At 41.0% G+C, this 23,708-nt stretch overlaps 1 protein-coding gene across 1 annotated transcript; it reads left to right on the top strand.

Annotated features, from left to right (window-relative positions):
• Positions 1 to 551: 551 nt before the first annotated feature.
• Positions 552 to 16,150, top strand: arl8 (ADP-ribosylation factor-like 8). Its single transcript, XM_053342158.1, has 6 exons — positions 552 to 868; positions 5,897 to 5,957; positions 8,367 to 8,514; positions 10,514 to 10,597; positions 11,336 to 11,487; positions 16,012 to 16,150. Exons 1-6 carry the CDS (start codon positions 823 to 825, stop codon positions 16,058 to 16,060), a joined length of 540 nt encoding a protein of 179 aa, XP_053198133.1. The 5' UTR covers positions 552 to 822; the 3' UTR covers positions 16,061 to 16,150.
• The last annotated feature ends 7,558 nt before the right edge of the window (positions 16,151 to 23,708 follow it).

Raw genomic sequence — 23,708 nt, 5'->3', positions numbered from 1 at the left:
AAATGGACAGAGAGACAAAATGTGCAATATATATACACAAAACAAAAACAATGTATGTGTATATATATATGAACAAATAAAAAAATATATATACATAGTTTTTTTTGTTTCCCCCATGTTTTATTAATTTTTGATATCAGCACTTTTTAATATTCCGTACTATTTTTGAGCCATTGCTACGATGTCTGGATGTGCACTGCATAGTGTATATCTGAATGACAAATAAAAATCTATATTTATATTTCGTTTTATACACTGGTGAATTAATTTTTTTACAGTAAAATAAATCTATTGTCCCCCATATGAAGACATTATTTATGTTTTTAAAACTACTTACTGTACTTACTAACCCCAAATATCACACCAAATAGTCTGGGTCCTAATATGAGGTTAAGTAAATGGGAAAGAAAGAATGGGGGGAAAAGCCAACGTCAGACGCAGCAGTGACGCCATCACGCCACCGGAAGTTCACTGAATAGCTGGGGTCGCCTTTTTCACCGTGACACCAGCAGCAGCAGCAACAGCAGCAGCTAACGGGACTCTGCGCTGCCTCTCCTGTTTACACGGCTTTTATTAGAGGCTCTAAAATCAAACTCACCCTTTGGTAAGAAGAAGGAGAAGAAGAAGCCACCACTTATACACACAAATGTCTCCTTACACCACCTTTTACACCATCTGTTAGCTGCTTTTTTTAACCGGGGTCGCATGGAGTCGGTGCTGCAAAGCTCGCTGAGGTGTTTTGCAGACAAGAGATCATCCAGCTAGTGTGAAGCTAGCCTCTGCACGGTGAGGAGGACTACGGACGGACACACAGCAGAAACAATGGGCCTCATATTCGCCAAACTGTGGAGCTTCTTTTGCAATCAAGGTGGGTGTTTTGTTTTTTAGGGGGGGAGAGCTGTGTTACCCCCCCTCCCCCCAGCTGAGACCCATAATAACACACTCAGCTAACTATCTGACTCCCATCTGAACTGCCTTTGTCTTAACTTGCAAGCTTGAAATAACTACTTAAAATTATAATCTAGTTATCTTCCCTTAAAGATGGATATTTAAGCTGTAAAACTACACTAATAGTATTATCTTTGTACATTACTCATATAAAGTGAGTTGGTTTTATTAAAGGGCAAGTTCAAGTTTTTTTTCTCCCAAGTTTGTCTTAAAACTGAGGGGTCAAACTCATTAAAACAAAGGGAGGAAGGAAAGGAGAGATGGAAGGAAGAGAAGGAGTGAAAGACAGATGTGAAGAAGGAAAGAAGAGAAGACAGAAGGAAAGAAAGGACAGAAGGAAGGAAGAGAAGGAGTGAAAGACAGATGGAAGGAAGGAGGAGAAGACAAGAAAGAAAGGACAGATAGAAGAAAGAGAAGACAGGAGTAAAGAAAGGACAAAAGGAAGAGAAGACAGGAGTAAAGAAAGGACAGAAGGAAGGAAAAAGAAGACAAGAAAGTAAGAACATAGAAGGAAGGAAGGAAGGAAAGCAGAGATGGAAAGAAGAGAAGGAGTGAAATACAGATGGAAGGAAGAGAAGACAAGAAAGAAAGGACAGATAGAAGGAAGAGAAGACGAAAGAAAGGACAGATGGAAGAGAAGAAAGAAAGGACAGATGGAAGGAAAAGAAGACAGAAAGAAAAATGGGCCGGATCGGACTCCTCTGTGGGCCGATTCTGTTCCCACGGGCCGCATGTTTGACATCCCTGTCTTACAACAACAATCAAGACTCCAAATGAGCATTAAATTGCATGTTTGTCTCTTATTATAATCATTCCTCCTGCTCATACTCACCATCAGAAGATACCAAAACTTATTTAAAAGTTTATCTTCATCTTTTTAGAGCCAGAGTCCTTTTTTTCTTACTACACTTCCACCAAAGCTCAACAGGGAAACACCCAAAAAAGGGAATTTGATGCTTAAAAACACTGTAAATGTGGCAGATATCCACTTATCCACTAACTCAGCCTGCTGGAAGCCTCATAATAAGCTTCACATCTACTTTCAAACACTTTTTTAACTCACACTGAAAGCACATTTTGAATTATGAACAGGGGGAATAATTGCAGCACTAAAAAAAATAAAAATAAAATAAGCATTTGACAGTGAATTGTGTCATATGTAGGTTCTTAATCAGCTTTAAAAAGGCGTTAAAAACTAGAGCATTACCACCTTTTCTCCTTTTACATACATAGATTCAGAGTTAAAATCTTGTCTTTTGTGCAAACCTACACATATTCCAGGGTTTCCCACAGCACTTTACAGCTAAGGCGGCCGCCTAAGCACCACACGCCTACCGCCTTAACTAACGTCTTCAAAAAAAAAAGAAAATAAATAAATAAAATATATAAATCCAACCAACGTCTGCAGCGGGCCGGAACCGCTGTGTCCGACTGTCTTACTTGGACCCTGAACACACCTGTAGCTCTCTGTACCTCCCGCTAGCTAGCATAACACAGACACGCGCTAACAGTGATATTAAGTTTAAGGAAACAAACACAGACAAGCTAACAGTGATATTAAGTTTAAGGAAACAAACACAGACCGGTGGTTAAAACATAAATCTACATCATCTGAGGCAGAACCTGCTCAGAAAAACAAACAAACAGCGGAGCCCGAAAAACTAATGAAAACAGCGCCATGTGACGTCACCATTAGCAACGTTAATCCTCAAACAGGTAACTGTGACGTTACACGTTACTATAGTAACAAGTTTCAGGCTAACCGTCTCAGAGTAAGTCAACGGCTAACCATACTACTATACTACTATATTAGCGGCGTTAGCTAAGGTGATATCCCCACCACCTGTCTCAGATTTCAACTTAAAATGACTCATAAAAGCTTCACATTTACTTTTAAACTCCATATGAAGAGGAGGGAGTGTGTTGTTTTAAGACAGGCTGGAGATATATTGCTCACCCAATCCTTTTTAAACAGCACGATTATCTTAATGGTCTTAAGTCACAGTGAGTTAGTTAAGCCTGCAGGAGCGTATTCATCGACTTGTCAATCAGCTTTACGTCTCAGGTCAGCTCACGTTTCATCACTTTTTCTTTTTTTTCTTCTTTTCCCCTTTTGACTTTCTAGAAAACTGTTTAATGTAAATACTCTGAGTCTTGTCTTTCGTGCTGAATCAGGCTTTAAAGGGCGGCTCCGTGAAACTGCAGATAAGCCTGAAGCAGCATGGGTGTAATTGGATTTTTAGATGACATTAGAGCAGCTGGTAATGATTTATTTTCATTATCTTGCAAACCTGTGGATTATTTATTCAATTTATGGATTAGTTTGGTTCGGAAAAAGGTGAAAAAAGTCTATTCCAGTGTCCTAAAGCTCAAGATGATGCTTTGTTATGTCTTATTTTAGTCCTGACTGGCATAAAAAGCTAAATAAAGTAGAAAATAATCACATTTTAAGACGTTTTTTCTTTAAAAAGTGACTCAAAACTATTTAAAACTACCAATCGTAGCTCATAGCCTTATAAAAAAACTTATTTTTATTTGCTTTATAGACAAATAATCATTCAGTTGTTGCTTAATTAAACATATTTAAGGCCAAAGGATGTGTTAGGGTCATATAATAGGTTAAAAACAAAGAAAAACTGAGGATAAAAACAGCCTAAATAATCCCAATCTGTCACAATAACACACCAATAAAATAATAAATATAAAAGACAATAAAAAATAAGGAAATATTTATATTTTAAGAAGTTGGAAACAGTGAATTTGGTTTAAAAACAGCTTAAGTGATCCTTTGCTGTCACCTTAAACCTCATAAACTCTGCACATCTTTCACTCATGTTTCATCATCATGCTGTGAAATATTAAACAATGATTTCTAGCTGCAAGCTCTAATAAAGAAGGTTGAATCTTCTCTATTTTAATTTTAATATGAAGCATCCAGTTATGTCGTTTTCTTCATTATTTTCAATAATAAAGTTAAAAGGTAACAAAGAGTTTAAGCTCGGCTCAGAGATTTCACTCACTTAACCCTCCTGTTGTCCTCGAGTCAAGGAGGGAGAGAGGAAGAAGGAAGGAAACGGGGAGGAAGAAGGAAGGAAAGGAGGGAGCAAGGGAGGAAAGGAAATAAGAAAGGAGGGAGGGAGGGAGGAATGGAGGAAGGAAGGAAGGAGGGAGGGAGGGAGGGAGGAAGGAAGGAAATAGGGCGGCAAGGAGGAATGAATGGAGGAGAGGAAGAAGGAAGGAAACAGGGAGGAAAGGAAGGAGGGAGGGAGGAAGGAAGGGAGGAAAGGAAATAAGGAAGGAAAGGAGGGAGGGAGGAAAGAAGGAACAGTCAAAACAGACCCAGGAGGACGACACTAAGGTTAAAGAAGCCAAATCAATAAACGCAGAGGAGCAGCTTCAGTGTAACACGCTGTAATTAAATTATTAGAAAACTGTGAAATCAGACCAGAAGTTTTGGTTTAGAGCGACCGTCATGATGTTAAACTTATTGCCTTTTTTTTCTTGTTGGAAATAATAAAACTTTTCAGTATAAAAGCACTTTAACATCAAAGTTTTGTCTCATGCAGCAGCTTCAAACTTGCACAAAAAGCTTGTTTTTATAGTTTTAGAAATGCTGTAAAAAGGGAAGAAATGGCATATATGCTCTTTATTGGCATCCTCCAACTTCTCCCTTTTTTAAATGTTTAAATAATATATTAACTAATGTTTTTTTTTTCCATTTTTGAATCATCAATCTGCACTTTTAGCTTCTCGTAAACTAAAACAAACGAGAGAATAATCGCTAATATTTGCTCTTCAGCCACATAATAAACTTCAAAAAGCCCTCTGACTCGAGCCAAAAAAAATCCATGATCGCCAAATGTAACCATGGCAACCAGTCCGGGGTCGACGGAGGGTAAGCAGCCTATTATGGAAGCAATAGACATGCACAAATAATAAAAAATAGAAAAAAAGCCCAGTATGGCTTTACAAAGACTGTCATAATCAGACTTCCTTCCTCTCAGACAGTCAAAGGCCTCAAAGGGTCGGAAAAGTCAAAACACTTTAAAAAGAGGGACGTTTCAGCGTGTACGTGTCACCACTTTTTTTTTTTTTTTTTTTTTTTTTAGTATGTGTGCAGTGAAAGCCGTTACTGTTATGAACTCTCTGGGTTTATGAATGAGAGAAAGTTCAACTGTAAGCTCCTGTTATATAGATGTGTGTGTGTGTGTGTGTGTGTGTGTGTGAGTGAATGAGTGTGAATGAATGTGTGTGTGAGTGAATGAATGTGTGAGTGAGTGAGTGAGTGAATGAGTGAGTGTCTGTGTGAGTGTGAATAAGTGTGAGTGCGTGTGTGTGTGTGTGTGAGTGAGTGTGTGTGTGTGTGTCTGAGAGTGTGAGTGAGTGAATGTGTGAGTATGTGAGTGAATGAGTGTGTGTGTGTGTATGAGTGAGTGTCTGTGTGTGAATGAGAATCTGTGAGAGTTAATGAATGAGTGTGTGTGAGTGAGTGAGTGAATGAGTGAGTGTCTGTGTGAGTGAGTGAGTGTGTGTGAGTATGCGTGTGTGTGAGTGAATGAGTGTGAGTGAGAGTCTGAGTGTCTGTGAGAATGAATGAGTGTGAGTGTGTGTGAGTGAATGAGTGTGAGTGAGTGAGTGAGTGAATGAATGTGTGTGTGAGTGAATGAATGAATGTGTGTGTGTGTGTGTGTGTGTGTGTGTGTGTGTGTGTGTGTGTGTGTGTGTGTGTGTGTGTGGAAAAGAATGAGGTCAGGCAGGAAGTAAAGTTTTTTTTAACCGTCTTTTCTTTTTTCTTTTCTTTTTTTTTTGTGAATGAGCCGCGGTGAACATCAGGAATGCATTGTATAGACTGGAACCAGACGTTTGCACCTTCGCCCACATGTTCCACAGACTCTTAACACTAAAGGTCACCATGAGTTTCAGTTTGTTTTCTTTCTTTTTTTCACAGAGCACAAGGTGATCATCGTCGGACTGGACAACGCAGGGAAAACCACTATACTCTACCAGTTGTAAGTTTAGTTTTGGGTTTTTTCCCCCTTCCTTCCTTTCCTTCCTCCCTTCCTTCTCTCCTAAATTCCTTCCTTTTTTCGTCCTTACTCTTTTCCTTCCTTCCTTCCTTCCTCCTTTCCTCCCTCCTTACTCCTTTCCTTCCTTCCTTCCTTTCCCTTAACTCCCTCCCTCCCTCCCTCCTTACTCCTTTCCTTCCTTCCCTCCCTCCATCCCTCCTTACTCCTTTCCTTCCTTCCTTCCCTCCTTACTTTCTTCCTCTTTTCCTCCTTACTCCCTTCCTTCCTTCCTTCCTTCCTTCCTTCTCTCCTTACTGTCTTCCTCTTTTCCTCCTTACTCCTTTCTTTCCTTCCTTCCTTCCTTCTCTCTTTTCTTCCTTCCTTCCTTCTCTCCTGATTTTATATAGAGGAAAATAAACTTGAAATAAAATGTGGAATAAATACATGCCTCGTGCTCTTATGAAAGCCGTCCTCATTGTGGGATTCGCTTGTCCCTGTGTTTTAGAAATGAATTTAAAATGTTTAGTTTGACACTCCTGTTGTCCTCAAGTCAGGGAAGGAAGGAAGGAAAGGAGGGAAGGAAGGAAGGAAGGAAGAAAAGGTCGGAGGGAGGAAGGAAGGAAGGAAAGAAGAAGAAAAGGGGAGGAAAGGAGGGAGGAAGGGAGGAAAGGAAAGGAGGGAGGGAGGAAGGAAGGAGGAAGGAAGGAAGAAAAGGAGGGAGGGAGGAAAGGAAGGAGGGAGGGAGGAAAGAAGGAAGGAAGGAAGGAAGAATGAGGGAGGAAAGAAGGAAGGAGGGAGGGAGGGAGGGAGGGAAGGAAGGAAAGAAAAATTGACAGAAGGAAGAAAGGGGGATGAAGGAAGGAAATAAGGAAGGGGGAAAAAAGAAATAGAGAAGGAAGGAAAGAAGGAACAGTCAATTTGACCTGGGAGGACGACACAACAGGAAAAATCATTCCTATAAGTGCATTTTAAAATCCTTTATATGGGTCAATAACCCAGTGTCCAATTGGTGTAACCAGTATTTCTGATTTTATATAAAGGAAAATAAACTTGAACTAAAATATGGAATAAATATAATCCCCTTTTTCAACACAATAGTATGTTTTATAACAATTTTTACATAATTTGACAAAACTTATGAATGAATTTGATGTTTTAAAATGAAGTAATTATTAGTATAAAGTCACTTAAAAACACTGTAGGTGGATAAAATAGTTCATATTTATCATTCTTTTGTGGTTACACCATTTGACATTTTCAGCAGCATTCATTCTTTATCATCCCGATGCTGCTTTTAAAGATATTTTTGAATTGCTCGTCTTACCAACCCTTATTTATCACTGACCCTTATGACAGTATTGTGCAGTTTGACCTTTCTGGCTGCTCTTGTTTGTCTTCCTGATAAAATTCCTGCTGGTTTTGTTCTCTGAAAGGAAAGAAAAGATTAGATATATGACACTTTATATGTATATATGTCAACATGGGACAACCGACCCTGAAGAGACTGAGACAAACATCCTCAACTAGAAGCTAGGTCTGTTCATACTGTTTTAATAATGATTGTTTTATTATAAAGTCATTGTTTAAAAGCCTTGAAGAGAGAAACACCATTATTTATATTTTCAGCTGAATAACATTCAACGTTCCTCTCAACTCAATGTCAAGTGGTTTACTCCACAAATGACCTTCACAGTAACACCTCACCTAATACAGAAACTTTCAGCACCAACACTTTTTTACAGCGCCCTCTAGGGACCGAGATGTAATGAATAAACAGAAGAGAGAGAAAAAAGTGAATAAATATTGACAATACTTGATTAAGATTGAATAACAGTAATAAAGCAAACATTTTAAATTAGGGATGGGCAATTAATCAACTTAATCTTGCTCATGTCAATTAATGGTGGTGTTCACTGTTGCCATGACAACAAAGGTGATCATTTTAACCCAAACCATGATCTTTACATAGTTCTAATCAAGTAAACTAGACATTAACCCTCCTGTTGTCCTCGAGTCAAGGGAGGGAGGAAGGAAGGAAGGGAGGAAGAAGGAAGGAAAGGAGGAAGGAGGAGAGAGGAAAGGGAGGAGGGAGGGAAGGGAGGAAGGAGGGAGGGAGAAAGTAAAAGAGGAAGGAAAGAAAGAAGGAAGGGAGGAAGGTGGAAGATAAGCGTTCATTAATCGTAATCAAGGTTAAAAGTTGAATTAATGGTGATTTTGATTTTTGCCATAATCGCCCAGCTCTACTCCCCGATGTATTATTGAGTTAATTAAGATTAAATAATAGTAGCTGTTGCCTGGGTAACATTAGCTAATGGGGATCCAAATAAACTCAACTAAATAACAGTTATAGTAATTCCCAGTTCTTTTTTTTTAATGTAATGAACTTTTTTTTTCCTTTTTCCTTTCATCTAGTCTGATGAACGAGGTCGTCCACACGTCTCCCACCATCGGCAGCAACGTGGAGGAGATCGTGGTGAAGAACACTCACTTCTTAATGTGGGATATAGGAGGACAGGAGTCTCTCAGATCCTCCTGGAACACCTACTACTCCAATACAGAGGTGAGAAATACAAGCAGGGTACGAGGAGGGGGATAGGAGGAGGGAGAGGAGGGGTAGGGGGGTGTAGAGGTATTGTCCAGCAGCCGTTTTCTTCCTGAGCAGCTGGTGTGTTTGTTCAGAGCACAGACGGCAGGACTAGGAGGGGGGGGGGGGTGGTTGCCCCAAAGTCAAAGGTCGGGGCCATTCACAAAGAGGGGCCGGCCTGAAGAGCGGAGCGAGGGGTCAGAGTTGGAAGTATTTTGGCAAAAGAGGGAGGGAGGGAGAGAGGGGGGGGGGGGGAGGGAGGGAGGGAGGGAGGGAGAGAGGGAGAGAGAGGGATGGGGGAGAGAGGAGGGGAGAGAGAGAGGGAGAGAGAAGAGAGAGAGAGAGGAGGGGGAGGGAATTTTGAGACCTCCAGAGAAAAGCAGAAATGTAATTTAACGCCATTTCACTTCATCCATTCACACGATGTGATTTAGATTATTAGAAAACCAGAAGTACAGGTTTAAAGGGACAGTCGTCATGTTAAACTACTCTGAAATAATAATAATAATAATGTAAGAATAAAAAGCTGCAGTGGAGAAACTTGCACCTAAATGTCAAAGCTCGTCTCATGCAGCTGCTGTTAAATCTGCATTTTTACCACCGACTGACGGTTACTACGGTGATTTCAAACTTTCCACAAATCATTAATTAGCCAATATCAGTCAGTTGTTTTCAGCCACATAATAAACTTCATGAAGGTGTCTGACTCGACCATTTTTTATACATTTTTATACATTATTAGAAAACCAGAAGTACAGGTTTAAAGGGACAGTCGTGATTTTATTTTATTGCTTTTTTCCTACTCTGAAATAATCAAACTTTTGCTGCAGAAAAGTCATGCATGTTTAGTGCTGACTGACGGTTGCTACGGTGACATCAAACTTGCACAAGAAACATGTTTATAGATTTAAAATGCTCAAAAAAGGAAGAAATCATGAGGGTTAGGTTTAAAGGGACAGTCATGATGTTGTTTTATTGCTTTTTTTCTACTTTTAAATAATAAAACTTTTTGCTGCAGAAAAGTCTCATGCAGCCGGTGTTAAATTTGCATTTTTAGGGCTGACTGATAGTTGCTATGGTGACGTCAAACCTGCACAATAAGCATGTTTATAGATTTATAGGTATAGATGCTCAAAAAAGGAAGAAATCATGAGGCAGAATAAATCGTTAATTGCTAATATTGGTCCGTTGTTTTCAGCCATTTTCAACCATTTTTTTATACATTAGTTTTGCTGCAATTTACTCCGCTTTACTGCAGTAAAGTAAGAATAAAAAGCCCAGTGGTGCAGTGGAGAAACTTGCACCTAAACGTCAAAACTCGTCTCACACAGCTGCAGTTGAATTTGCTGATTTTACCACTGTGTTGAGATTCGGTGCTTTTTTTTAATTTGCTTTAATGCAATAAATGGCACTGATAGAACATCCAAGCACCATGCCTGTCTTAATAATTATCGACTTATCGTACAATAACATAATTATCAGCATCATCATGTCTACATGTGGAGACTGCAGAAGATTTAAAGGTAAATAACTCAGTCTGTATCATTACATCAGTGCTATAAAATCATCTTTAAATGACAATAATATCATTTCTCCAGACAAGAAGAGTTACTAGGAGCATGACCGTTACCATAGTAACTTATGTCCACCCTTTGCCCTCCCAAAATGAGCATTAGTGAGGCTGAATAACGCGTGTTTGGCCCTTCTTCTTCTTCTTGGGTCGTTGTCACAGTTTGATTCTCACGTCTGTCCCAAACGAACGTGCCTTTGGTCCTTTTGTCATACAGATCGCCCCTCTGCTACTCTCTCTCTCTCTCTTATTCAAAACTGAGCCATTAGCATAGCTGTCACCACCACCACCACCGTCGGCGGCCCCCTTTTGTGTGTGGCCCTCGGCCCCCGGAAATGCCCCCCCCCCCCCCCCTACTGTTTCGCATTGCTGTAAATGACTTGTTTCCTCTCCGCTCTGCTGCAGTTCGTCATCCTGGTGGTGGACAGCACAGACAGAGAGAGGCTGGCCATCTCCAAAGAGGAGCTCTACAGGATGTTGGCTCATGAGGTACACAAACACACACACACACACACACACACACACACACACACACACACACACACACACTAGAATCAACTGTTTTAATAATGGGTATTGATTTTCCTGTTAAGGTTATAGCCTTTTCTGACCCTCCTGGTTCATTGTTTAACCCTCCTGTTGTCCTCGAGTCAAGGGAGGGAGGGATGGAGGAAAGAAGGAAGAAGGAAGGAGGGATGGAGGAAAGGAGGGATGGAGGAAAGAAGCAAGGGAGGAAGGAAAGAAAGGACGGAGGGAGGAAAGAAGGAGGGAAAGGAAAGGAGGGAGGGAGGAAGGAAGGAAAGGAGGGAAGGGAGGAAGGAAAGGAGGGAGGGAGGAAGGAAGGAAGGAAGGAAAGGAGGGAAGGGAGGAATGAAAGGAGGGAGGAAGGAAGGAAAGGAGGGAGGAAGGAAGGAAGGACAGGAGGGAGGAAAGAAGGAGGGAGGAAGGAATGGAGGACAGGAGGAAGGAATGGAGGAAAGGAAAGAAGGGGGGAAAGAAAAGAAGGGAGGAAGGAAAGGAAGGAAGGAAGGGAGGAAAGTCAAAACAGGTTATAGCCTTTTCCGACCCTTCCCGGTTCATTGTTTAAGAGCTTGTGGTTCAAAAAGGTGTCAACAAACAGCCGTTCATGGTTTCATTGTCCTCCTTCTTCTCCTTCTTCTCCTTCTTCTCCTTCTACTTCTTCTCCTTCTACTTCTTCTCCTCCCTTCTTCCTTTCCTCCCTTTCAGGATCTGAGGAAAGCAGCTGTGTTGATATTTGCCAATAAGCAGGATATGAAGGACTGTATGTCTGCAGCGGAGATCTCCAAATACCTCACCCTGAGCTCCATCAAAGACCACCCCTGGCACATACAGTCCTGCTGCGCACTTACAGGAGAGGGGTAAGAGTGTGTGTGTGTGTGTGTGTGTGTGTGTGTGTGTGTGTGTGTGTGTGTGTGTGTGTGTGTGTGTGTGTGTGTGTGTGTGTGTGTGTGTGGACTCGCTCCTTTACATAAATCATTAATTTTAGGGTAAAGACTTGGTTTAGAGTTAAGTCTCCAGGAAATGAATGCAAGTCAATGTAAGGTCCTCAAAAGTGATGAAAATGTGTGTGTGTGTGTGTGTGTGTATATGTGTGTGTGTGTGTGTGTGTGTGTCTACTCACTCCTTTACATACATCATTAATTTTAGGGTAAAGACTTGGTTTAGAGTTAAGTCTCCAGGAAATGAATGCAAGTCAATGTAATGTCCTCAGAAGTGATGAAAACAGGAATGTGTGTGTGTGTGTGTGTGTTCCTGTTTTGCACGCTGAGCCACACCATCAGCACAATTTTAATTAATTCAAGCGTAAAGACGTCGATTAAATTCCACCGAGATGGCGACCGACTGCCAAACAGACTGCGAGTCAATGAGTGTACACATGGTTTTAATTGATTTTTTTTTTTCTTTCTTTTTTTCTTCTTCTTCTTCTTCTCTCTCGGGGGAAGCTAACGGATTATAATTAATACCATGTTTCCTTATGGAAGACATCAATGAGAGGAATGATAATGAAATTTTAAACAGTCATTGATGCTTTCTCGCAGCTCGTCGGTCGTTGCCAAATGTTTTTAAAAAAGCAATTAATCATTTTAAGCATCTCTTGAATTAATATTATATGAAACAGATGAATGAATATGATTTTTTAACCCTCCTGTCGTCCTCCCGGGTCAAATTGACCCCGTCTCTTTTGACTGTTCCTTCTTTCTTTCCTTCCTTCCTTCCTTCTTCCCTCTTTCTTTAATTTTTCCTTCCTTCTTCCCCTCCTCCCCTCTTTCTTTGCTCCCTCCTCCTTCCTTCCTTCCATCCTTCCATCCTTCCTTACTCCTGTCCTTTCTTCCTTCATTCCTCCCTCCCTCCCTCCCTCCTTTCTTTCCTTCCTTCCTTACTCTTTTCCTTCCTTCTTTCCTACTTTCCTCCCTCTCTCCTTTCTTTCCCTTCCTTCCTTCCTTCCTCCCTCCTTCCTCCCTCCCTCCTTACTCCTTTCTTTCCTTCCTTCCTTCCTTTCTCCCTCCCTCCTTTCTTTCCTTCCTTCCTTCCTTTCTCCCTCCCTCCTTCTTTTCCTTCCTTCCTTCCTTCCTCCCTCTCCTCCCTCCCTCCTTACTCCTTTCTTTCTTTCCTTCCTCCCTTCCTTCTCTCCTAAATTACTTCCTCTTTTCCTTCCTTCCTTTTTCCCTTCCTCCTTTCCTCTCTCCCTCCCTCCTTACTCCTTTCTTTCCTTCCTTCCTTCCTCCCTCCCCTCCCTCCTTCCATCCTTCCTTGCTTCTTTCCTCCCTCCCTCCTTACTCCTTTCTTTCCCTCCTTCCTTCCTTCCTTCCTTCCTCCTTTCCTTCCCCCCCTTCCATCTCTCCTAAATTCCTTCCTCTTTTCGTCCTTACTTCTTTCCTTCCTTCCTTCCTTCCTTCCTTACTCTTTTCTTTCTTTCCCTCCCTCCTTACTCCGTTCCTTCCTTCCTCCCTCCTTCCTTACTCCTTTCCTTCCTTCCTTCCTTCCTTCCTTCCTTCCTCCTTTCCTTCCTCCCTCCCTTTTTTTCCTCCTTACTCCTTTCCTTCCTTCCTTCCTTGACCTGAGGACAACAGGAGGGTTAAAAACGAGACATTTGAGGATTTCACCTTTTGGGGAAACAGAGATTTTTCACCATTTTCTTACATTTTAATAGACAGTGCAACTAATGAATTAATTGAGAACATAATTGATAAGTTAATTATATAAATAGATCATGAAATTAATCGTTAGTTAGAGTCTGACTTCCAGAGCTTTGAGTTGCACCTTTGGGACAGTTTCTAAAAGCTTTGGAGCTCAATAATTTACTAAAAATACACTGTTCCTCAGTTTGATAACAAGAGAAACTAACCGAGCGATAAACACAGTGGAAAGACAAAATATAGTTCAGTTTAATTTACTTTATTTATTTATTTGGAACATGTTAAAATAAAATAAAATAAAATGTAAAACAGGCGGAGAAACAAAAACAACAGCAAACAACACTAACGATAACCATCCAGTGTTAGAAAAGGAGCTTTTTTAAACTCTTAACAATCAAATCAAACCCAAAAACCTTCAATAATAATTATAATAATAATAATAATAATAATAATAATAATCATAAGTAAAGGAACATTTCCACTGAATATGAGGTGATTATAAGGTAATTAAAGTAATATTTTAATGATTATATTTCTCTTAATCATATCACATTATATTGCAACTTATATGAAATGTATTAATGTATAGTGTGATGTTGCAACTCATGATTATTTTAATTTATGATTAATCTGAAAGTTTATTTTCTGGTTTTGTCAATAAAAGGTCAACAGACTTTTGGAAAAATGACCAACAGTCAAAAGAAAACCCTAAAAAGTATTCAGTTTTCTATCTATGTGTGATGAAGGAAAGCAAGAAATTCTCACATTTCAGACGCAGAAATTATATTATTATTATTATATTTTGTATTTTTGATTTAAAAATGGATTAAAACAGTATATCAGGTAATATATATGTGTCTAAATATCAAATTAACAGCAGGTTTAGGACTACTTGATTAATCGACTAATCGTTCCAGCTCTAATTTGGCCAAAACACTTATTAATTATTTTATTGTAACATATGTAATGTACACAATTCATTTGGTATTATATATATTAAAAAGCAAAAACAATACATTCTTGTTATAAGCACAATAATGATTATTAAGGCAGTACTATAATATACTAGTAATGGGTAGATGAAGGTTTAAACTCATTAACCACAGTGACACCTGGTGGTCAGTATGAGTCATTGCAGCTCCTCTGTTACATTATATTTTACACATGACATGTTTTTCTGTCATTGTGTATTTTATTTTGTTAAATGGACTGCTGATGTTTTGTTGGTTACATACCCACACAAATTAAGTTGTTTTCTTATAATGTATGACCACAGTAAATTATTATTATTAGTAGTAGTAGTAGTATTAGTATTATTAATTATAAACTATAATTATGTCTATATGAATTCATTAATTCACATGTTATGATTTTTGTCTTTATTGAATAGAATATACAAGCAACCAGTCATTCCAGTTTATTAAATTAAAAATTATTAATTAATTACAAAAATATGTATATAAATAAAACATAATAGTTTCAGTGGAAAGAAAGACAGATAGATAAAGAAAGAAAGAAATAGAAAATAAAGGCATAGGTGACATTTATTATCATTATTATTATTTTTATACAGTATAAATACTTAAAATAATGTTATATTAATTAAGAATAATTCCAATGATGGGATTTTTGGTTTAATGCTCTGGCGTATTTGGATATGAAATTCATCTGATAATAAAATATTTGACTTTTACACACATGAGATTAAAACAGTAACATCAGTGAGGTGTTGTCTTGAAGCTGCAGTTCCTCATACTGACCACCAGGTGTCACTGTGCCGACTGAGTTTAAAACTTCATCTGCCCAGTACTAGTATACTGTTGCCTTAATGATAATAAAGGTGACGATGATGATGATGATGATGATGATGATGATGATGATGATGATAAGGACAAGGACAAGGACAATAATGTATTTTTTATTTAATATGTAATACTCTTACACATGAGATTGAGACAGTAACAGTAGTGAGGTGGTGTTGGGTTGAAGCTGTAATGCCTCATATTGACCACCAGGTGTCACTGTGCTGCTCATCACTCCATCAAACCTTATTTAAACACTTTTCATTCAAGTTAATGTTCTTTCCTCCCTTCCTCCTTACTCCTTTTTTTCCTTCCTCCTTTCCTTCCTTCCTTTCTCCTTTCCTTTCCTTCCTTCCTTCCTTTCTCCTTTCTTTCCATTCTTCCTTCCTTCCTTACTCCTTTCTTTCTTTCCTTCCGTCTTTCCTTCCTTACTCCTTTCCTTCCTCCCTTCTTTACTCCTTTCCTTCCTCCTTTCCTCCCTCCTTATTCCATTCCTTCCTTCCTTCCTCCCTTCCTTCTTCCTTACTCCTTTCTTTCCTTCCTTCCTCCCTCCCTCCTCTTCCTTCCTTACTCCTTCCCTTCCTTCCTTACTCCTTTCCTTCCTCCCTCCTTTCTTACTCCTTTCTTTCCTCCTTCCTTACTCCTTTCTTACTCCTTTCTTTCCTTCCTTCTTCCTTTCCTTCCTCCCTCCTTCCTTCCTTCCTTCCTTCCTTCCCTCCTTCCTTCCTTCCTTCCTTCCTTCCTTCCTTTCTCTTTACTCCTTGGGGTTTTTTTTTTTTAAATCAATTTGACAATGAAAGGAATTTATCTATCTTTGAATATCAATAATAATAATTATAACACTCAGTATTATGTTATTATTATATTAAACATATTTTTCCTCTCTCTCTCTCTCTCTCTCTCTCTCTCTCTCTCTCTCTTTCTCTTCTTTCTGTGTTTCCAGTTTATGCCAAGGTCTGGAGTGGATGACCTCCAGGGCCGGACTAAGATAGCCCCTCCTGAGCCATCGATGGCCTGACTACCTGCACCACCAAACCCGGTGGCACTAGAACAGCTTATTAAAGGCTTATTGTTACTTTTTTATTTTTATTATTTCTTATATTGTTGGGGGGGGTTGTTTTGGGTGGGGGGGGGATTTTTTTTTTTTTTTCTTAAAAGTTGGACTTTGGACTTTGACCTCCTGCAAAGACGGCACGCACATTTTACGGGAGCACTGACACTGATCCTTCTCATTGGGGCGGGGGGGGGGCGGGGGGGGGGGTTGTCAAACGTCACTATCTACAGTAAAAGAAGAAGAAGAAGTGAGACTCTGATCTTTAACACTATCTACATATCATGTTACATTTCACTACATCGTACCAGAGTGTGCCATAAATATCACGTGGACCCAGTTCGGGGTGAAAATAGAAAATATGGTGCAACAACGATTTCTGTGTTTTTTTGTTTTTTTTAATGATTTTTTTTTGTTTTTGGGTTTTTTTGTTTTTTTTAATTTTTGTTTGTCTGTTTTTTTGAATTTTTCTCTTTTTTTAAATTTTATTTTGTTTTTTGAGGGGGTTTTGGGTTTTTTTTTTTTTTTTTTTTTAATTTTTTTATTTTGTTTGTTTCTCATGTACAGGTACAATTCAACAGGACAAGCAAAAAGGGATTTCACACAGTATTTTACTTTAACTGGTTTTGATGGTTTTGGGGGGGGGGGGGGGGGGGACGGTGGCACAAAGTTCGGTTAAATTCATGGAAAAAAAAACATACTTTGTTTTTTTTTACGTTCTCGGACATTTTTGTTACATGAAATATGTCTTCAGTTTCATAAGCTACATCAGGGGTGTCAAACATGAGGCCCGTGGGCAGGAACCGGCCCGCCGAGGGATCCAATCCGGCCCACTTTCCTTCCTGTCTGTTTTCCTTCCTTCCATCTGTCCTTCCTTCCTTCCTTCTTTCCTTCCTTTCTTTGGTCCTTCGTCCCTCCCTTTCTTTCTTTCTTTCTTTTTATATTTCTTCCATCTTTCCTTTGTGTCTTCTTTTCCTTCCCTCCTTCCTTCCTTCCTTGCTTCCTCTTATTGTCCTTACTCCCTCCCTTCCTTCCTTCCTTCCTTCCTTCCTTTCTTCGGTCCTTCCTCCCTCCATTTCTTCCTTTCTTCTGTCCTTCCTCCCTCCCTTTCTTTCTTTCTTCGGTCCTTCCTCCCTCCCTTTCTTTCTTTCTTTCTTTTTTCCTTTGTTCCTTCCATCTTTCCTTTGTGTCTTCTCCTTCCTTCCTTCCTCAGTCCCTTCCTTCCTTCCTTCCTTCCTTCCTTCTTCCCTTCCTTCCTTCCTTCCTTCCTTCCTTCCTTCCTTCCCTCCATCTTTTTAATGATCCGGCCCACATGAGATCAGATTGGTCTCTATGTGGCCCCTTGAATGAAAATGAGTTTGACACCTCTGAGCTACATCGTACATTTTGGTGGTTTATATTCTCACATTACAACGTTAACGGTGCCGTTATTAAAAAAAAAAGAAGAAGAAGAAAGAAAGTGGTCAACATTATAATTAAATCTCTCCCTCCTTCCTTTCTTTCTTAACTTTTTTTGAGCCCCCGTACTTGCACGTTATTGAGCCAAATGGTGTCGGCATGCAAACTTTTTTTTCCCTCCCTTTTTAAAAACCCTAAAAATTCTCGAACAATAAGCAAAACTCACGATAATTTTTTTTTTCCAAGAATTAAAAAAAAAAAAAAGCTCAGTTTTTAACGACAGTATTTTAAAACTTTTAAAAACGCTATATTTTGTCAATGATGCTTTTATGAGTTGTATTTAATTTTATCCTTTTTTTATAAATATATATATATATATAATTTTTTTTGCTTTTATAGACTTGTTAGTGCTTTTTTTCGGGGGGGGGGGGGGGGCAAGCTAGCATCTAGTTTTTTTTATTTTATTTTAATTTTTATTATTAACACACGATAATTGGTGCTGTGCGAGTGCGTGTGTTATTCTCTTTTTTTTCTTTTTTTTCTTTTTTTTTCTCGCATCCTAAAATCTACGATATATAGAAAAATATATATATTTGGATTTTTTTATTTTTTTTTTGTTATTTTTTTTTTTTTTTCCGCAGCCATTTTGGGCGTATATATATTCCTCTTTAAATAAAAAAAAATAAATAAAAAAAAACAGTTTGTACTTTTAAGAAAACAATAAAAAAAAAAAAAAAGAGAAAACAAAGGGATGAGAATAAGCCAGCATGAAGCAACACTCGAGGCAGCATCGGAGCTTTTTGTCGGACTTGAATGGCACCAAAAAAAAAAAGTTGGAGGAGGGGCAACAGAGGAAGGGGGGAGGGGCAACAGGAGGGGGGAGGGGGGCGGGGTTTAAAGGCTCCTCCTCTTTTTACTTTAATGTGCCACTACATTTAAATATATATATCTCTCTCCTCGACCACTCGGACGGTGGTTCAGTAGCGTTACGATGGCCGTCATATAAAAGGTACAATACTTGATCCTCAGCCTTAACCAGGGGTGTCAAACATGAGGCCCGGGGGCCAGAAGCGGACCGCTGAGGGATCCGATCCGGCCCACTTCCTGTCTGTTTTCCTTCCTTCCTCCCTTCCTTCCTTCCTTTCTTCTGTCCTTCCTTCTGTCCTTCCTCCCTCTCTTTCTTCGGCCCTTCCTCCCTCCCTTTCTTTCTTTCTTTTTTCCTTCGTTCCTTCCATCTTTCCTTTGTGTCTTCTTTTCCTTCCTCCCTCCTTCCTTTCTTCAGTCCTTCCTCCCTTCCTTTTTTTCCTTATTTTGTCCTTCCTTCTTTCCTTCCTGTTTTCTTTCCCTTCCTTCCTCCTTCCTTCCTTTCTTCAGTCCTTCCTCCCTTCTTGTCTTCTTTTCTTCCCTTCCTTCCTTTCTTCGGTCCTTCCTTCCTTCCTTTCTTTGGTCCTTCTTCGGTCCTTCCTCCTTTCTTCCTTCCTAACTCCTTTCCTTCCTCCCTCCTTCCTCCTTTCTTCCTTCCTCCCTCCCTTTCTTCCTTACGTCCATCTGTCCTTTCTTCTGTCCTTCCTCGCTTTCCTTCCTTCCTTCCCTCCATTTGTCCTTTTTCTTTCCTTCCTTCCTTCCTTCCTTCCTCCCTCCTTCCTTCCATCTTTTTAATGATCCGGCCCACATGAGATCAAATCGGTCTGTATGTGGCCCATTGAATGAAAATGAGTTTGACACCTCTGGCCTTAACCGTGCTGTTGTGAGCGTCTGGAGGACTGTGTGTGTATGAATCCGACTTTCTTGCTCATGATTTATGATTTTTAGATTTTTGATTTTTTTTCTTTTTTCTTTTTTTTCTTTTTTTTTACCCTTTTATTGAAGATCAGGTTTGGTACAGATCTATGCACGTGTCACTTTGAAACCTTGTTATATATCTCCTTGGGAAAAAGTTCCTCAGTGGCCAAAAACAATGGATGCAAGAAGAAGAAGAGGAAGAGGAGGATGAAGAGGAGGAGGAGGAGGAGGAGGAGGAGGTGCATGAGAAGAGGAGGAGGAGGAAGAGGAGGTGCATGAGTTTCACTGTTGAATAAAAAAACAAGGTGATGAAATTCTCGGCGATCTGTGGGAACGATGTGTTGTTACAAGGAGGAGGGGATTAAAAAAAGGAAGTGGAATTTTATTTTGAAAGTGTTTTTAAAAGGGTTGAAGTTTACAGCTCTACCTTTTTAATATCACACACACACACACACGGAGCAAGGGAAGCGATCATGTTCTCAGTGTGGTGACGTGGAGTCCGGGTCATGTACTGTAACAAACTCTTCATCTTCATTAAAAGTTTGTTTTGAACTCTCGAGAAGTCTGAAGAGTTTTATTTTTATTTTAATCGATCTGTCATGATAACTAACTTTTATTGGTTTTAAATAAAATCACAGGTCTGTTGCTAATTAGATAATTGCAGTGATTAACCCTCCTGTTGTCCTTGAGTCAAGGAAGGAAGAGGGAAGAAGAAGGAAGGAAAGGAGGAGGGAAGAAAATGAGGGAGGAAGGAAGAGAGGGAAGGAATAGAGTAGGAAGGAAAGGAGAGGGGGAAAGAAAGAGGAGGTATTAAGGAAAGGAGGGAGGAAAAGAGGAAGGAAAGAAAGAGAAGGAGGGAGGAAAGAAAGAGAAAGAGGGAAGAAGGAAAGCAGGGAGGAAGGAAGTCGAGAGGAAGGAAAGGAGGGAGGAAGGAAGGAAAGAGAAGGAGGGAAGGAAGGAAAGCAGGGAAGGAGGAAAGAAAGAGAGGGGGAGGAAGGAAAGGAGAGAGGAAAGGAGGAAAGAAAGAGAGGGGGAGGAAGGAAAGGAGAGAGGAAAGGAGGGAGGGAAGAAGGAAGGAAAGGAGGAAAGAAAGAGAGGGGAGAGGAAAGGAGAGAGGAAAGGAGGGAGGGAAGAAGAAGGAAGAGGAGGGAGGGAGGAAAGAAAGAACGAAGGAGGAAAGAGGGAACAGTCAAAACGGACGGGTCAATTTGACCCGGAGGACGACAGGAAGGTTAAACAGGAAATGCTGATAAACGATAAACTTCCTTCCTTCCTCCTTTCCTTCTTCTTCCTTCCTTCCTCCTTCCCTTCCTTCTTCCTCCGTTCCTCCCTCCTTTCCTTCCTTCTTTCTTTTCCTCCCATCCTTCCTTCCTTCCTCCTTTCCTTCCTCTTCCTCCGTTCCTCCCTCCTTTCCTTCCTTCTTTCCTTCCTTCCTTCTTCCTCCCTTTCTTCCTTCTTCCTCCCTTCTTCCCTCATTTCCTTCCTTCTTTCTTTCCTCCCATCATTCCTCCTTTCCTTCCTTCTTCCTCCTTCCTCCTCCTTTCCTTCCTTCTTTCCTTTCCTCTTCCTTCCCCCTTCCCTTCCTTCATCCCTTATTCCTTCCTTCTTCCTCCGTCCTCCCTTCCTTCCTTCTTTCCTTCCTTCCTTCTTCCCTCCCTCCTTCCCTTCCTTCATCCCTTATTTCCTTCCTTCTTCCTCCCTCCTTCCCTTCCTTCATCCCTCCTTTCCTTCCTTCCTCCTTCCCTTCCTTCCTTCTTCCTCCTTTCCTTCCTTCATCCCTTATTTCCTTCCTTCTTCCTCCCTTCCTTCCTTCTTCCTCCTTCCCTTCCTTCTTCCTTCCTTCCTCCTTCCCTTCCTTCATCCCTTATTTCTTCCTTCTTCCTCCCTCCTTCCCTTCCTTCATCCCTCTTTCCTTCCTTCTTCCTCCGTTCATCCCTTATTTCCTTCCTTCTTCCTCCCTCCTTCTCTTCCTTCCTTCCTCCTTCCTTCCTTCTTCCTCCATTCCCCCTCCTTTCCTTCCTTCTTTCCTTTCCTCCCTTCCTTCCTTCCTCCTTTCCTTCCTTCTTCCTCCCTTCCTTCCTTCTTCCTTCCTTCCCTTCCTCTTCCTTCCCTTCCTTCTTCCTTCCTCCTTCCTTCCTTCCTCCCTTATTCCTTCCTTCTTCCTCCCTCCTTCCCTTCCTTCATCCCTTATTTCTTTCCTTCTTCCTCCCTCCTTCTCTTCCTTTCTCCCTTATTTCCTTCCTTCTTCCTCCCTCCTTCCCTTCCTTCCTCCCTTATTTACTTCCTTCTTCTCCCTCCTTCCCTTCCTTCATCCCTTATTTCCTTCCTTCTTCCTCCCTCCTTCCCTTCCTTCATCCCTTATTTCCTTCCTTCTTCCTTCCCCTTCCCTTCCTTCATCCCTTATTTCTTTCCTTCTTCCTCCCTCCTTCCCTTCCTTCATCCCTCTTTCCTTCCTTCTTCCTCCGTTCATCCCTTATTCCTTCCTTCTTCCTCCCTCCTTCTCTTCCTTCCTTCCTCCTTTCCTTCCTTCTTCCTCCATTCCTCCCTCCTTTCCTTCCTTCTTTCCTTTCCTCCCTTCCTTCCTTCCTCCTTTCCTTCCTTCTTCCTCCCTTCCTTCCTTCTTCCTTCCTTCCCTTCCTTCTTCCTTCCCTTCCTTCTTCCTCCCTCCTTCCCTTCCTTCATCCCTTATTTACTTCCTTCTTCCTCCCTCCTTCCCTTCCTTCATCCCTTATTTCCTTCCTTCTTCCTCCCTCCTTCCCTTCCTTCATCCCTTATTTACTTCCTTCTTCCTCCCTCCTTCCCTTCCTTCATCCCTTATTTCCTTCCTTCTTCCTCCCTCCTTCCCTTCCTTCATCCCTTATTTCCTTCCTTCTTCCTCCCCCTTCCCTTCCTTCATCCTTATTTCCTTCCTTCTTCCTCCCTCCTTCCCTTCCTTCATCCCTTATTTCCTTCCTTCTTCCTCCCTCCTTCCCTTCCTTCATCCCTCCTTTCCTTCCTTCCTCCTTCCCTTCCTTCCTCCTTCCTCCTTTCCTTCCTTCATCCCTTATTTCCTTCCTTCTTCCTCCCTCCTTTCCTTCCTTCTTCCTCCCTTCCTTCCTTCTTCCTCCTTCCCTTCCTTCTTCCTTCCTTCCTCCTTCCCTTCCTTCATCCCTTATTTCCTTCCTTCTTCCTCCTTCCCTTCCTTCTTCCTTCCTTCCCTCCTTCCCTTTCTTCTTCCTTCATCCCTTATTTCCGTCCTTCTTCCTCCCTCCTTCCTTCCTTCATCCCTCCTTTCCTTCCTTCTTCCTTCCCCCTTCCCTTCCTTCATCCCTTATTTCCTTCCTTCTTCCTCCCTCCTTCCTTCCTTCATCCCTTATTCCTTCTTCTTCCTCCCTCCTTCCTTCCTCATCCCTCCTTTCCTTCCTTCCTCCTTCCCTTCCTTCCTTCATCCCTTATTTCCTTCCTTCTTCCTCCCTCCTTTCCTTCCTTCATCCCTCCTTTCCTTCCTTCTTCCTCCTTCCCTTCCTTCTTCCTTCCTTCCTCCTTCCTTCCTTCCCTTTCTTCTTCCTTCATCCCTTATTTCCTTCCTTCTTCCTCCCTCCTTCCCTTCTTCATCCCTTATTTCCTTCCTTCTTCCTCCCTCCTTCCTTCCTTCATCCCTTATTTCCTTCCTTCTTCCTCCCTCCTTCCCTTCCTTCATCCCTCCTTTCCTTCCTTCCTCCTTCCCTTCCTTCCTTCATCCCTTATTTCCTTCCTTCTTCCTCCCTCCTTTCCTTCCTTCATCCCTCCTTTCCTTCCTTCTTCCTCCTTCCCTTCCTTCATCCCTCCTTTCCTTCCTTCTCCTTCCCCCTTCCCTTCCTTCATCCCTTATTTCCTTCCTTCTTCCTCCCTCCTTCCCTTCCTTCATCCCTCCTTCCTTCCTTCTTCCTTTCCCCTTCCCTTCCTTCATCCCTTATTTCCTTCCTTCTTCCTCCCTCCTTCCCTTCCTTCATCCCTTATTTCCTTCCTTTTCCTCCCTCCTTTCCTTCCTTCATCCCTTATTTCCTTCCTTCCTTCATCCCTTATTTCCTTCCTTCTTCCTCCCTCCTTTCCTTCCTTCATCCCTCCTTTCCTTCCTTCTTCCTCCTTCCCTTCCTTCTTCCTCCTTCCTTCCTTCCCTTTCTTCTTCCTTCATCCCTTATTTCCTTCCTTCTTCCTCCCTCCTTTCCTTCCTTCATCCCTCCTTTCCTTCCTTCTTCCTCCTTCCCTTCCTTCTTCCTTCCTTCTTCCTTCTCCTTTCCTTCCTTCCTTCTTCTCCTCCTCCTTGACTCAACTCAACTAATTGATTAATTGATAATGAAAATAATTGTTAGTTGCAGACCAGAACCACAGGAGTGTATATCTGCATAGTAGTACACTGAGGCATTAACCCTCCTGTTGTCCTCGAGTCA

This window comes from Scomber japonicus, chromosome 21 (genome assembly GCF_027409825.1).
Source record: "Scomber japonicus isolate fScoJap1 chromosome 21, fScoJap1.pri, whole genome shotgun sequence".
Lineage (NCBI taxonomy): Eukaryota > Metazoa > Chordata > Actinopteri > Scombriformes > Scombridae > Scomber > Scomber japonicus.
This window is presented reverse-complemented; position numbering and strand designations above follow the sequence as displayed.